This window comes from Prionailurus viverrinus, chromosome B2 (genome assembly GCF_022837055.1).
Source record: "Prionailurus viverrinus isolate Anna chromosome B2, UM_Priviv_1.0, whole genome shotgun sequence".
Classification (NCBI taxonomy): Eukaryota; Metazoa; Chordata; class Mammalia; order Carnivora; family Felidae; genus Prionailurus; species Prionailurus viverrinus.
The window spans coordinates 25054167-25067065 of NC_062565.1; the positions used below are offsets into that span (position 1 = coordinate 25054167).

At 47.4% G+C, this 12899-nt stretch overlaps 1 protein-coding gene across 7 annotated transcripts in view; it reads left to right on the forward strand.

Moving 5' to 3' along the window:
- SLC22A23 (solute carrier family 22 member 23) overlaps positions 1-12899 on the forward strand; it is a 181060-nt gene that overhangs the window by 127150 nt on the left and 41011 nt on the right. For 5 of the 7 annotated variants that reach the window (XR_007152114.1, XR_007152115.1, XM_047858397.1 and 2 more), the window contains one exon: positions 2934-3102. Coding sequence is in view for 4 of the 7 variants with exons in the window: in XM_047858397.1 (XP_047714353.1) it covers positions 2934-3102 (169 nt within the window). In the remaining 3 variants the exon portion in view is untranslated. Of the gene's footprint in view, positions 1-2933; positions 3103-12899 lie in introns of those variants that run through there. The other 2 variants (XM_047858399.1, XM_047858403.1) reach the window with 2 other exon arrangements.

A 12899-nucleotide genomic window follows, 5' to 3' on the forward strand; every position in this document is an offset into this window, starting at 1 on the left:
CATCCCTGGCAGTCTCAAAGGTGGTGCAGATTCATCAGGACGTCTCAAGGAATTAGACTTGGACCACCTATGGGAGAAGGCTGAGAGAACCCTACTGGAGAGAAACTGACAGTTCATCATTGTCATATCGACAGTAACACTGACATATGCACCGGTCACAGCATGTCATTTGCAGCAAGGGAAGGGTGAGAAGTCAGACTGTGGAATCATTTGCCCATCAAGGGACAAATTTGGCCTCCACAAACCTAGACCCTCCTTCGGAAAGTTGCCTTGTGATCCTTCATGTGATAGCATGGAGTGTAGACTAGTGTGTGGGATTAGATGTCCCAAAGTGGGTCTTTGGTAAAGGAATCTAGTTGTGGATAATTTTCATACTTACCATATTACAGAATTACCTATCACAGGTGGTGGAGAGATAAACCGCTAGCTGTGTGCTGTGCCCACTGCGCCAGCAACCCACTGACATGAAGCCATTGTGCTATTTTGACATTATCTCTCTGACTTTGTTTAAAGGTTACCTGGGTGGCCAAGTGCTTCATTTTCTCTTCTGAGGGTACCTGGGTGGCTCAGTCAGTTAAGTATCTGACTCTTGATATCGGCTCAGGTTATAATCCCACGGTTCATGAGTTTGAGGCCCGCACCAGGCTCTGTGCTGACAGTGCAGAGCCTGCTTAGGATTCCCTCTCTCCTTCTCTCTCTCTCTCTCTGTCTCTCTGTCTCTCTCTCTCTGTCTCTCTCTCTCTCTCTCTCTCTCTCTCTCTGCCCATCCCCCACTTGTGTGCACATGCACTCTCTCTCTCTTAAAATAAATAAACTTTTTTTAAAAAAAAGAGGTTACCTGGGTGGTGAAGTGCTCCATTTTCTCTTCTGATAAGAGCCTGTGCTGAACCCAGAGCCATGAACTTACCCTGGCTAATGCCAGTTTCTGGTTTCCATGGCAAATCTATGCATGTGCTTAATAAGTGAAAGCTAGCACGTGCACCAGTTTGCCCTTTCTAAAAAGCCCCTGATCTGTTATTTTTAAGAGCAGAAATGCCAGGTCTGGAGCGAATACCTGAGTCCCACCAGAAGTGATCTTTAAGTGAGCCTGATCTGTGCATGTGGAAAGAAAGAGCATCACAGTAAATGGCCAGGAGAGGGATGCTTAATCCTGTTTTCTTAATTAAATGGCAAAAAGTCCTTTATAAGCTACATTCAGTGAGGCCAGGTTTCTCTCTCACTCACTGGTAACTGCAATGATGGTCTGTTTGTGGTGGAGCAGGAATGGAAACGTTGATGACTTTGTTCTTCTTTCCTTGCAGTCGAACCAGTGTGGATATTGGCTGGCATGATGTCCTATCCTTGTTAGGGCTGATTCTGTCCTTGTGGCCAACTGTAATTTGTCTGTTTTCCCCTCAAACCTGCCCCCCCTCATATTGCCTTTCGATCTGCTACCTCAGCTCTGGTCTCTAGACAACCAGCAGAAGGGGCGTAGCAACCAATCTACAAACAATCTTTGAATAGAGAGGCATAAAAAGTATTCTCTCCTGAGAGTCTTTCTGCTTTTTTAAAAAGTCATTTTAACTCTACTTTGGGGCCACCTGGGTGGATCAGTTGGTTAAACATCCAACTTCAGCTCAGGTCATGATCTCGTGGTTCGTGGGTTTGAGCCCCATGTCAGGCTCTGTGCTGAGGGTTCAGAGCCTGGAGCCTGCTTCAGATTCTGTGTATGTGTGTCTCTCTCCCTCTGTCTCTCTCTCTCTCCCCTCCCCTGCTCACATTCTCTCTGTCTCTCTCAAAAATAAACATTAAAAATATATATACTTTTAAAAAAGTCAGCTTTGAGGAATACTGCATATTGTAGAAGACTAGCAAGCAAACACACATGTTCTCTAAGGGAAATGTAGAAAATCTGGCTCCCATTCTAGCCCTGAGGACCTTGAGTATAGGAATTTACATACTAATCTGTACTGGCTGGCACTTGGATGCTACCATTTAAGCTTTGTGACCTTCTTTTTTAGGTCAAATTAAGAGCATAGGTTCTTTTGCAAACAAGGGGGACCATGGTGCCCCCGCCTTCAATAGACAGTTATTGAAGGCAGACAGTGGTGTTGTTTTGAAGCTATGAAGATGAACCAGATTTGCCTCTGTCAGAGGAGCTGACTATCTAATAGGGACAGAGGAAGGGTAGTGGGACACACCCATGTCATCATGGGCTACAGAATTCCAGTATGGAGGAGGAGATACTACATGGTCCAAATCTGCTTTATTGATTGTTTTTTGTGGGGTTTTTTTTTCATTTTTTTGTTTTTGTTTTGTTTTGTTTTGTTTTGTTTTGTTTTGTTTTGTTTGGTCTTGTTCAAATAGATTAGGTATGATGCAGCTTGGTCTGTGTTGGTCTCACAAGTGTGAGTAGGTTGCCCGGAGCTCTGAACTCCGAAGGAGCACTAGAGTCGGGGCCAGAAGGAGGGATGGTGCAGGTGGGTGGGAGTGAGCAGGTGCTCTGTCCAGAGGTTGAGGGGGTCCCCTAATATGGCATCATGAGGGGAAGGAATGGGAGCACATGAGTCTGAGAGGGATCCTGCCTTACAACAAGCTCAGTAACATCCAGAGGAAGTAGAATTGTGTGATACAAATACTATCCCCATACAAAGCAGCGTTTCCTAGTTTCTGGGCTGCGGCCACTCTGAATTAGAGCGTTCTTTTGCCACTGACTTGCTCTGTGACCTCGAGCAATGATCGCTCCCTTCCCAGTTCAGGCCTCAGCTCATCCAGCTGTAAAAACAAGGATCTCAACATTGACATACGATGTAGGGCTGTCGTGGAGTCCAGCAAATAAATACGATTTTATAGTTGTTGGCTGTTTGAGAAGTACACTGACCATGGTGCACCCGTGGTTCCTCCAGGCTACAGGTCAGGGCGCTCACATCTCTCTTGTCCCTTCTGTGTTCCAGGAATAGAGCTGTGCCCCCCTGGAAAACGGTTCATGATCACGATGGTGGCGAGCTTCGTGGCCATGGCGGGGCAGTTCCTCATGCCCGGGCTGGCCGCCCTGTGCCGGGACTGGCAGGTCCTGCAGGCCCTCATCATCTGCCCCTTCCTCCTCATGCTGCTCTATTGGTCGTGAGTATCCTCCCCACAGGCGTCACCGCCTGGTACATCTGCAAATGCTTTCTGAAGGGCGCATCCCCTGGGGAGGAGACACATGAAGCAAACGACTGGGGTCCCACAGTGCCCTGGCTTCTTGCCGGTTTCAGCTTGTGCTTTTTTGTGTGTGTGAGGGAATTTTCCTCTTTTATGAAATTTCATTTTTTAAACACTTTATCTTGGGAAATGTTGAAACATACACAAAAGTAGACAGAAGAGGGGAGTGAGTTCCCAGGTGCCCTTCACCCAGCTCCAGGAACCTGCCCTCTATCAGTCTGCTCAGACTCCTGCTTGCTGGGTTCTTTTGACACGATTTTTATGAATTGATTTGCAAAGGGCGGGATATATATATATACCCTCTCCTGAATATATACCCTCTGCTCCTTTACGGAAGAAGTTTACCCGCCCCTGCCCTCGATGAGTCCACTGGGACTTTTCGAACCATGTGTGACTTTGGCTTTTGGCTGGGGTGACTGTAGGCGGGAAACGACTGAACACACAGGGCCAGGGGGTCTGACGTGGGCAACCAGATTTTTAAAAACATCGATGTTTATCAATTGGCTGAACAGCCGAGGTCGAAAAACCCCACTTGTGAATAGAAAGATGTTTAGGGGAAAAATGATTGTTTGGCCTTTTTTATAAATAACTCTTTTCTTTCTTTCCCGGCCCCTCCCAGCCCCTCTTCATGCCAACAGTCACTTCACACCCTTAGCGCGAGACACTGTAGTATGGATAACGCGTACTGTGTTGTGTTGCTCTTGTTTAGTCACTGACGAAAACCAAATTTCTGGCAAGAGGTCAGTTGTGTCGTAGCTTTCAGGAGCAGAGAGGGCTGCTCATCAGGCTTCCTTTTCTAAGGTGCCAGGGAGGAGAAGAAAGCATCTACCTTCTAACTTCACGATGCTGGGCCCTGGCCCCACCCTGCCGGTAGGTCCTGCGGCAGAGAAACCGTTGGGTGAGGGCACAGGTGCATTTTCCTCCAGAGCCCAGCTCTTGCTCACTAGATCAGGAGAGCCTCAGCAGCAGACAGCTGGCGGTAACAGATGAAAAAAGGCCACCTGCCGGGGAGCCGCGCATCAGGGGCCAAAACTGCGCCTGTCTCCTCTGCTTCTCTCCCCACGCTTCCTCCAGCCTTGCCAGTCCGCTGGGGTTGGACATCACACCCCCTCCCGCGGGAGCTGTGCATATTTCAGGACATCCTGCTCCCTCCAGCAGGGTCGCAAGAGGCAAAGAATGAAATCGTTTCCCAAAGAAGGATGGAGTAGGCAGTTCTTCCTTTTAATCTTCTATGCAAGTCCTTCCTGTTCCTTCCCTTGGTGCATCCAGAGTTTGCTTCACTTGTTTTGGAATTCAAGGGCATTGATTTATTTAACAAATGCTTATACCGTGTTTGCTGCATGTCAGACACAAATTGCAAGCGCTGTACAAATAGTAGATTATTCAGTCTTTGTGTTTCATCACCCCATTGTACAGATGACAAAACTGAGGTCTCCCAGCTGGCCCTTGAACCCAGGCCTCTCTCAACCACATGCAGCACGGCCTCCTGCCTTCCCTGTGCTTCTGTCTCTTGTCTCTGACCACTGGAAACCCTCGCTCTGTGAGGTCTGGCATCATCTCAGCCACCTCCTCTCACTATTGCCCCAAGGGCCCCTAGGGCTGTCTGCCGGCCCCTGGGGGACTGGACAAGGTAGGCACAGCCTCTTGGAGGCTCACACTCCCATACAGGAAGATGGGGTTGTCCCCACCACCTCTAGGCTTTGAGTCTCAGCCAGTGCTGTTTCCATCTGTCCCAGTTAGGAGGACACCTGGCAGGGGAAAAACGGCAGGAAAGGGTTTCCTGGAATAGGTCTGTGGACCTGACCCACATGGTAAAGGACTGGGGGTTTTGCTTATCGTATTTTCTCTCTTATTTAAATTTAAAAAGTATATCAAGGTTTAATGACAGGTAGGACATTCGTTTATTTAAATATGTTATAAAACCTAAGGAAAAAAATCCTTTAAAACTCACAAATGTAAAAATAAAACTTTATAATGAAAAAGGGCACCCAGGGTAATTTAATAAGTGAGACGTGTGTACACACGAACAGATAGACGGATGGATGTGCCGAGGCACTGACGCCATGTGGTTACAGCTCTGGTGCCCTCCTCTGGGGTAGACCAGCTCTACCCAAATATGTTACCTGCTGCGATCATCACAGTACAGTAAAACCTTGGTTTGCGAGCATAATTTGTTCCAGAAACATGCTCGTGATCCAAAGCACTCATATCTCAAAGTGAATTTCAAGAACCATTGGCTCAGTTGTGATCATGTGATGTTCCATGTCACATACTACTCGTATTGCAAGACATCGCTCATTTGTCAAGTTAAAGTTTATTAGAAATGGTTGCTCGTCCTGCAGAACGCTCACAGAAGAAGTTACTTGCCATCCAAGGTTTTACTGTAATTATTTTTTATTCATATTATTCTCTAAGGGGCTTGGCACATGTTTGACCTACAAGTGCTCATAAATATTAGCTACTTTATGACTGCGATTGTATCACTTCTTCATATGCATGGAAACTAGGATGTAGCCAGGGGCAGGGTAAAGAAATCACTGGTGAGGGACATATTCCACCTTTGTCTATAGCCTTGAAAGTCTCCGTAAGAATCATGGTCTTTTTATCGCCTGCCACACTTCCTCCCACCTGCTGCGGTAGGAAGTTCCTCACTCCTGAAGCCTCAGTAGTTGGACAGGATGAAGTGGGCTGCTGGGGAGCGGACAGAGCTGCAGCACCAACCAGCAAGGCCAGCTGTTGGTGACAAAATGTTGAAAGCCTCTCGCTTTCCTTTTAATGAGCAAGTATATATGGTGGGTACCCAGGGTGCTCTCAGTACCTCTAAGAACAGATGCAGAAGCAGGTGTGTAAACAAGGACCATAAGCCAAACTGCATAACACAACGTCACCAAGACGTAGGGTCTTGGCTTGGGAGCAGTAAGACAAAGGATGGAGATTGGCTAGAAGGGATTCTGTGGTCCAGAGGGTTGGCTAAACTGACAGGGACCCTCCAAACACACACCCAAGGCTGGATAAGACCCTGCACCAACCAAATATGTACACAGTGCTGAGTTCCAGTGCCAGAAAGGAGAACTCCTGGGGCCCAGACCAAGGAGAATGTTCGAGCAGGAATGGACACAGACACAGCCTGCATGGCACATGAGCCAGAAAGAAGCTCAGAGAGCTTGAGGTTTAATACCTGCATTGAGGGCTGGAGCTGAGATCTCAGGCCCTTTCTGCACTTCGAACTGAGCTCCTTGAATGAATCCAGGCCTCCAAACTGTGCTGTTCTAATAACAGGATTAGAAAGTCTTTTCCCATCATAGGGACTCCCCTCCAAAGGTGGCTGACACCTTGGACTGTGGGCATAAATGATCCACCCTTACGACAGTGGAGCCTTGAAGTCTTGCCCCACACATGACTATGGGTTCCAAATTTCAACCGTTCTCCAAGATTGAGAAATAAGAACCAGTGAAGCTCGTTGGACCCTCTGGGTCAAGAATAAAACCTCCCCTGGAAAATCACTGGAGCCAGATACTCAAGACTCACGCAGAAGAAAATTTTCACCAAGGATGCACTCACAGCCAAAATTCACAGGGTCCACAGGAATCCATTAGGAGGGCCCAGAACTATAAATGGAGAAGTTTGCATCTCAGGAACTCTAGGAAATACAGCAATCTGAAAGAGAAGTGGATTCAAATAATTTATTAAAGTAGTTACTACCACCTCATGCCAAATTCTGTCCTAGATACTAAGGGTTCTAGAGAGGACCCAGACATGTGAGCAAAAATCTCATTTGAAACATACATTACAGTGGGTTATATGGGGGTGGGAGGGAAGCCAGAGACCATAAACCCATAAACAAGCAAATAATATTTTTCAAAGAACCACCACTATGTCTATGAAACCAAGCGGTAGGTAGAGAGGAACAGTGGTCAGGATGGCGTCTCTGAGGGAGTGACATTCAGGCTGACACCTAAGGAAAGGATCAAAGAGAGGAAGTCACACAAGGTTCTGGGTGAGAAAACAGGCAAATGGGAACAGCAGGGCAAAATCTGGCTTCCACTGGAAGAGGAAGAAGACCATTGGGGCTGAGAACAAAGGACAGGCTCAGACACACAACGGGGTTGTCTTCAGCATGATTGGGTTTGTTCTAAAAGCCATGAAAACACGTCAAGGTTTAAGCCAGGGAGGAGTGTGCTCTGGTCGGTGCTGTGAGAAAGTCTCTTGGTGACCGAGGGGAGGATGGCCACTGCCACGGGGCCAGGAGTCTGCACCGGGGGCAGGCAGGTTGCTCACCTGGAGAGGCCTGACTCCAGGTGTGTTTGGGAGTAGCCCGAGTTAGGGGTGCTGCTGGGCCTATGAGGGCAAAGAGCAGCGGCTCGGGCTGTTTCCTGGGGTGGAGAGACAGGGCTCTCTGTGGTGTGGAGGCCCCACCAGGGACTGGAGCATGGAGTCCTATCCTGAGGGCAGAGCTCAGAGAGTACATGCCCAGAAACAAGGTGACCAGCTGGGGGGAGCTTCAAAAAGGGATGGTTTGCTCCTGAGGGCAGTGGGATGGAGAGTTCAGCCATGATTGAAAGCCACCCCGATTGGAAGTGTACGTTTTTTATTAGCCAGGTGTGGGGTGAGGCTAGCAGATCAGGAGATGACCTCCACAAAGAAGACAGGTTGTTACTCTCTGTTCCCTAGAGAAGGGGGCACACCACATCCCAGGGGCCCCACAGGAAAGCACCAGCTGGTCAGGAGGCAGAAGGAGGGAGGGGAACATGGGCAAGAGCCTTCACTGTGGTTTCAGCCAGAAGAAAGGGGTGAGGAAGGGTAGGCAGGCTCCAGGTTAGCTATTTGGAGTAATTTCTGCAGGCTGTTGGGCTCAGGGGCTGCCCCTGGTTGTCTGGCATCTGGCCCTGGGGCGATCAGAGCAGGTGGACAGTGGCTGGAGTGTGAGAGCCACAGAGGAGGTGGTGGGGGTTGTGGGCTCTGATTGGTTGGTTTGTATCTGAAAGGTGTGTTCACAGGTGAATTGTTGGCTATCCCTAAGAATTGGCTGACCCTGGGAGGGGCAGTCTTTCCTCCCAGAAACATCAGAAAACATAGAAAATAAAAGGGCATGATTAATACACGGCCCTACAGCAGCTACAGGGTTACAGAATGCTCTCGAATGAAGTGAGCCCAGGACTGGAGAAGCCAGTCAGGAAGAGGTGGCAGCAGCAGAGGCATGATGTGCCTGGGGACCAGACAAAGTTTGACAGGGGGTGTGGTGAGGACAGGTGAATTCTGGGGAGGATGTGGCGTGTGCATGATTTGTGCCCCACCAAGTGGAGCCAAGATAGGAGTTTGATGTCACTTCATGAGCTGCCTGGGGATGCTCATACCTCCCAGGTCCAGGCAGGACCCACTGCAGTTGGCCTGCAGGCTTAGGTGAAGGGAGAGCTTCACTGGTGGCCCAGGAGAAGGAAAGGATGTGCTTGCTTGGGAGCTGGTATTCCAGCATGCTTCACAGAGTCATATTTAGGCACATTGTCGTGAAGCAAAAACAGAGGAGAGGATTCTGTGAATATTTCTTATCTGAATGAAAATCCTGTCAGAGGTAGTGGGTAAATCCGCTGGCGGATGCCAGTGCCTGAAGCCAAGATCCACACTGCCTTTGTCCCTCAGGATACTAAGACCAAATAGAAGTGCTTCCTTAGTCATTTTTCTTGGGCATTCATTATCACTCAAGTCAGAGCAGTAGAGCTTCCATGCTAATCTAAAAGGAAATCCTATCGATCCATCCTTTTTCCAGAAGAAATGTGGAATTCTTCCAGGGTCACAGAAAACAAATGGAGGCAGGGGGCAGAGGTGCAGATTCAGTAGCCAAAATACTAGAGGAAGGGAGAATCTAAGAGAGCATCTGCTTGGATGTGGAAGTAGCCAGTGACCCCAGAGTGGAAGAAGGGGCTGGTTGGAAGGGCTTCTGCTTTCTGATTGCACAGTGTGTAAAAGGTGTCCCTTCCAGGTGGCTGCAGCCTGCTCCAGGACACACAGCTCGGGGACAGGGTGCCCTTCTCGGCCAGGAGCCCTTGTGGGGAGCAGGGTGTTTGGGGCTCCAGGTCTGTGATAAGCGAGAACATCTAAGAAAACCACAGGGTGGAAAATCAGGAAGGCGATACACAGAACAGGTGGCACCTGGCCTTCTGGGTGGGTCTCGTTGTAGAAGAATGACACAGGAGTGAGAAGGTGGTGGACAGGGCACCCACATGGTGTCTATATAAAGTGTTTGGAGGAAACAGCACCAAGTATGGATTCCAAGAGATGATGAAGATGTTACTGCCGCTCTTCCAAGATGTCAGTACGTGACATCACCATGCCTTAACATGTAAATTAGTGATGCTGGGTATGCGTGATTATTTGTAAAAACAAGTGTATGCATGTCAGCTTTGGACCCAGCATGTGCTGGGGAACACTTGTGATGCCAGTTCAGTAAGGTCCCCATGAGTGCTGTCATTGCAACATGAGGACATGAGCAGAACATGAGTGTCAGGGTATCCTCATGAACATGGCAGACACCATCCTAACTCTTGGAACAGCTCGGCAAGGGAGGGAAACATCACATTTCACATCTCAGGCCTCCTTTGTGGCAGAGGCACAGTAATATATACTGATTTGAACATGTCTTCAGATTTTAGGAACACACTTTTCCTGAGATCAGCTGCAAGCTTCTCTGTGTGTGACACTATATTAACCATTAACCCTTGGATTAGGTTGGTGGGATTATTTCTGGTTTTAGCTGGGGAAACCAGGGCATTTAGAAAGCTTCACCAGAACATTCAGAAGTGTGAGAAAGTCATTAAAAGCTGGCTTTTGAACATCAGTGGTTCTTTTATGTGGTCCCTGGACCAGCATCATCATCACCACCTGGGAACGCATTAGAAACACAGATTCTCAGATGCCACCCCAGGCATCCTGACTGGGTCAGAAGGTCTAGGGTGGGGTGCAGTTCTGTGGTTTAAGAAGCCCTCCAAGGGACGTTGATGAGCGCTCAAGGTTGAGAAGTATGATGGGTGTATCATAGAAGAAAAAGCCAGATGTCCTGCACATGGACTGAGGGACCTGGTGCTCCCCAGATAAAGGTGCTGTTGAGGCGGGAGGGAAGATCTGACTGAGTCAGCTGTGGAGAAGCCACACGTCTTGTAGGAAGAGGTTTCTCGGCTCTGTAGGGAAAGAAAACAGATGCCATCCTTGAGGATCAGTGAGATATCATGCAAGACCTGGCTGTCCAATCCAATTCCACTGTGGAGAGCAAATTTGTCTCGTCATCTCAGACAGCAGATGTCATAGGTATTCCTGGAACTGATGAAAGAAGGCAAAAACTCTGGGTGCTGGATCTAACACTTTTATCCGCACTATGCAAACATAAACCTATACACAGGTATGTTTGGGAGTCTTAAATTACAGCCTGTGATCAAGGTTAATGGGAAGGAAAGGTTTCTCCCACCTTGCTTACCTGCCCTCTGAGCAGGCTGCTTTGGGGCATCTTCCTGTGAGTTTCTACCTTCAAATGCAGGAGAGCATTGCATACAGTTTTCTCTTGCTCTCTTCCAAGACTGTTAGCCAAGTACCGAGTTAGGACGGATTCTCATCTTGGACTCACCTAATGCGTGTTTTGCATGAGCTGCTTCGAGAAAGAACAGATATGTTGGAGAGTGCTTTGTTCCGTGGGAGTTTCATCCTGACGAGAGAAAAAGTGCTGTTGGCAATCCGCGTGATCATCAAAAGCATCTGGGAAAGCAATAAGAAGATAATAAACCGTATGGGAAATAATGAGGAAATTAGAGACAGATCAAGCAGCACTGAATAACACGGAGAATAAGTAATAGTATCAATTCCCCAAATGAAAGATAAACCTTGAGACAGAGGAAATTAGAGCACGCTGTCATAAGGAACTCACAGGGTAGAGGAGTAAAACAATTAAAACCCTTAGGAAAAAAGAATGTGCTAAAAGGGATTTTAATTTTTAAAAATTTCGAGAAAAAACCCATTGTAAAACATTTAAATGGCCTCAGGTTAGATAAGTATCCAGCATAAAAATTTACTAACAATTCCAATATGTAAATGGTCCTAAATATCATTGGCTCTTTTAAATATCATCAGAAATATTTTGGCCAGAATAATTCCACTTCTTTTTTAAGTTTATTTATTTTGAGAGAGTACATTAAGCAGGGGAAGGGCAGATAGAGAGAGAGAGAGAGAAAAAAAATCCCAAGCAGGCTCCACACTGTCAGCACAGAGCCCAATGTGGGACTTGAACTCATGAACCATGAGATCATGACCTGAGCCAAAATCGAGTCAGATATTCAACTGACTAAGCCACCCAAGCGCCCCCAGAATAATTCCAAGTTTTAACATATCTGGAAGGTTTGCTCCTATCCAGGTGCTGCCCAGCATTTTCAATAATTTGGTCCCTTAACTCCTCTCACTAATCCTCTGAGGTAGGGACCAGGATGGCCTCCAGTTCAGGTGGAGAAACTGAGGTACAGGGATATTTGCAGCTTGCCTTGACGTCCTAGTACTCATACCTGGAGCCAGGATATAAAAACCTGCAGGCAACCCGGAGCCAGGATGAGGACCACAAGCCTCTTGGCTCAGTCATACGTGCAGTGGTGCTGCTGGGCCCCAGGGATAGGACCGAAAATGTCAGGCAGATGAGCAGAGCCCTGGACCACCGAGAGCAACATGCACCAGGCACAAGCAACACTTCTCACCAGGGGAGTCTTCTCTTCTAGTTCCTCTTTTTATATTTGTTTAACATTTACAAAAGTATCCTTTTTTTAAAAAAAACTTTTTAATGTTTATTTTCGAGAGAGACAGATCATGAGTAGAAGAGGGGCAGAGAGAGAGAGAGAGACAGAATCCAAAGCAGGCTGCAGGCTCTGAGCTGTCAGCACAGAGCCTGACGTGGGGCTGGAACTCAAGAACCACGAGATGATGACCTGAGCTGAAGTCAGATGTTTAATCAACTGAGCCACCCAGGTGCCCCACAAAAGCATTTTTTAAAATCATTGGGTTATCAGTACCTTCCTTAATGGGGGGCTTAATAAAAATTTGTTAAATTGATGAATTAATTTTGCTTCTTGTCATTTTTAAAATTATTTCAAAAGACCCTTAAATTTTTTTTTAATGTTTACTTTTTAGAGAGCGGCGGGGGGGGGGGGGGGCAGTGTGCAAGTGGAGGAAGGGCAGAAAAAAGGGGGGACAGAGGATCCAAAGCAGGTTCTGTGCTGACAGCAGAGAGCCCGATGTGGAATTTGAACCCACGGAGTGTGATCATGACCTGAGCCGAAGTCAGACGGACGCTCAACCAACTGAGTCACGCAGGCACCCTGACCCTTTAGATTAAATTTTATACACAGATACATAAATATATTCATTCCAGCGATTATCAGTCTTTTTTCTTGCCCACACACACTTGAGGGACCCAACACTTTCCTCCATCAAAAACAGTTTTATTTCAGAAGGGGGTCAAAGTACCACATGCTGAAAACTCTATTACTGGTAACATAAGGGCCGCAGGGCTCCCTGCACAGCAGGAGGGAAACGGAATTCAGTTATACCAACAGTAAAGTCACTAGAGAAAATTCTTGCCTCAAAGGCAAGAGTGAGAGGTAAATCATAAAAAGCATATAGCCTCTGGGAGCTTGAAAATGTGCAATAATTATTTTTACAGGTTATCAGATAGTTAATTTGGGGAGACTTCT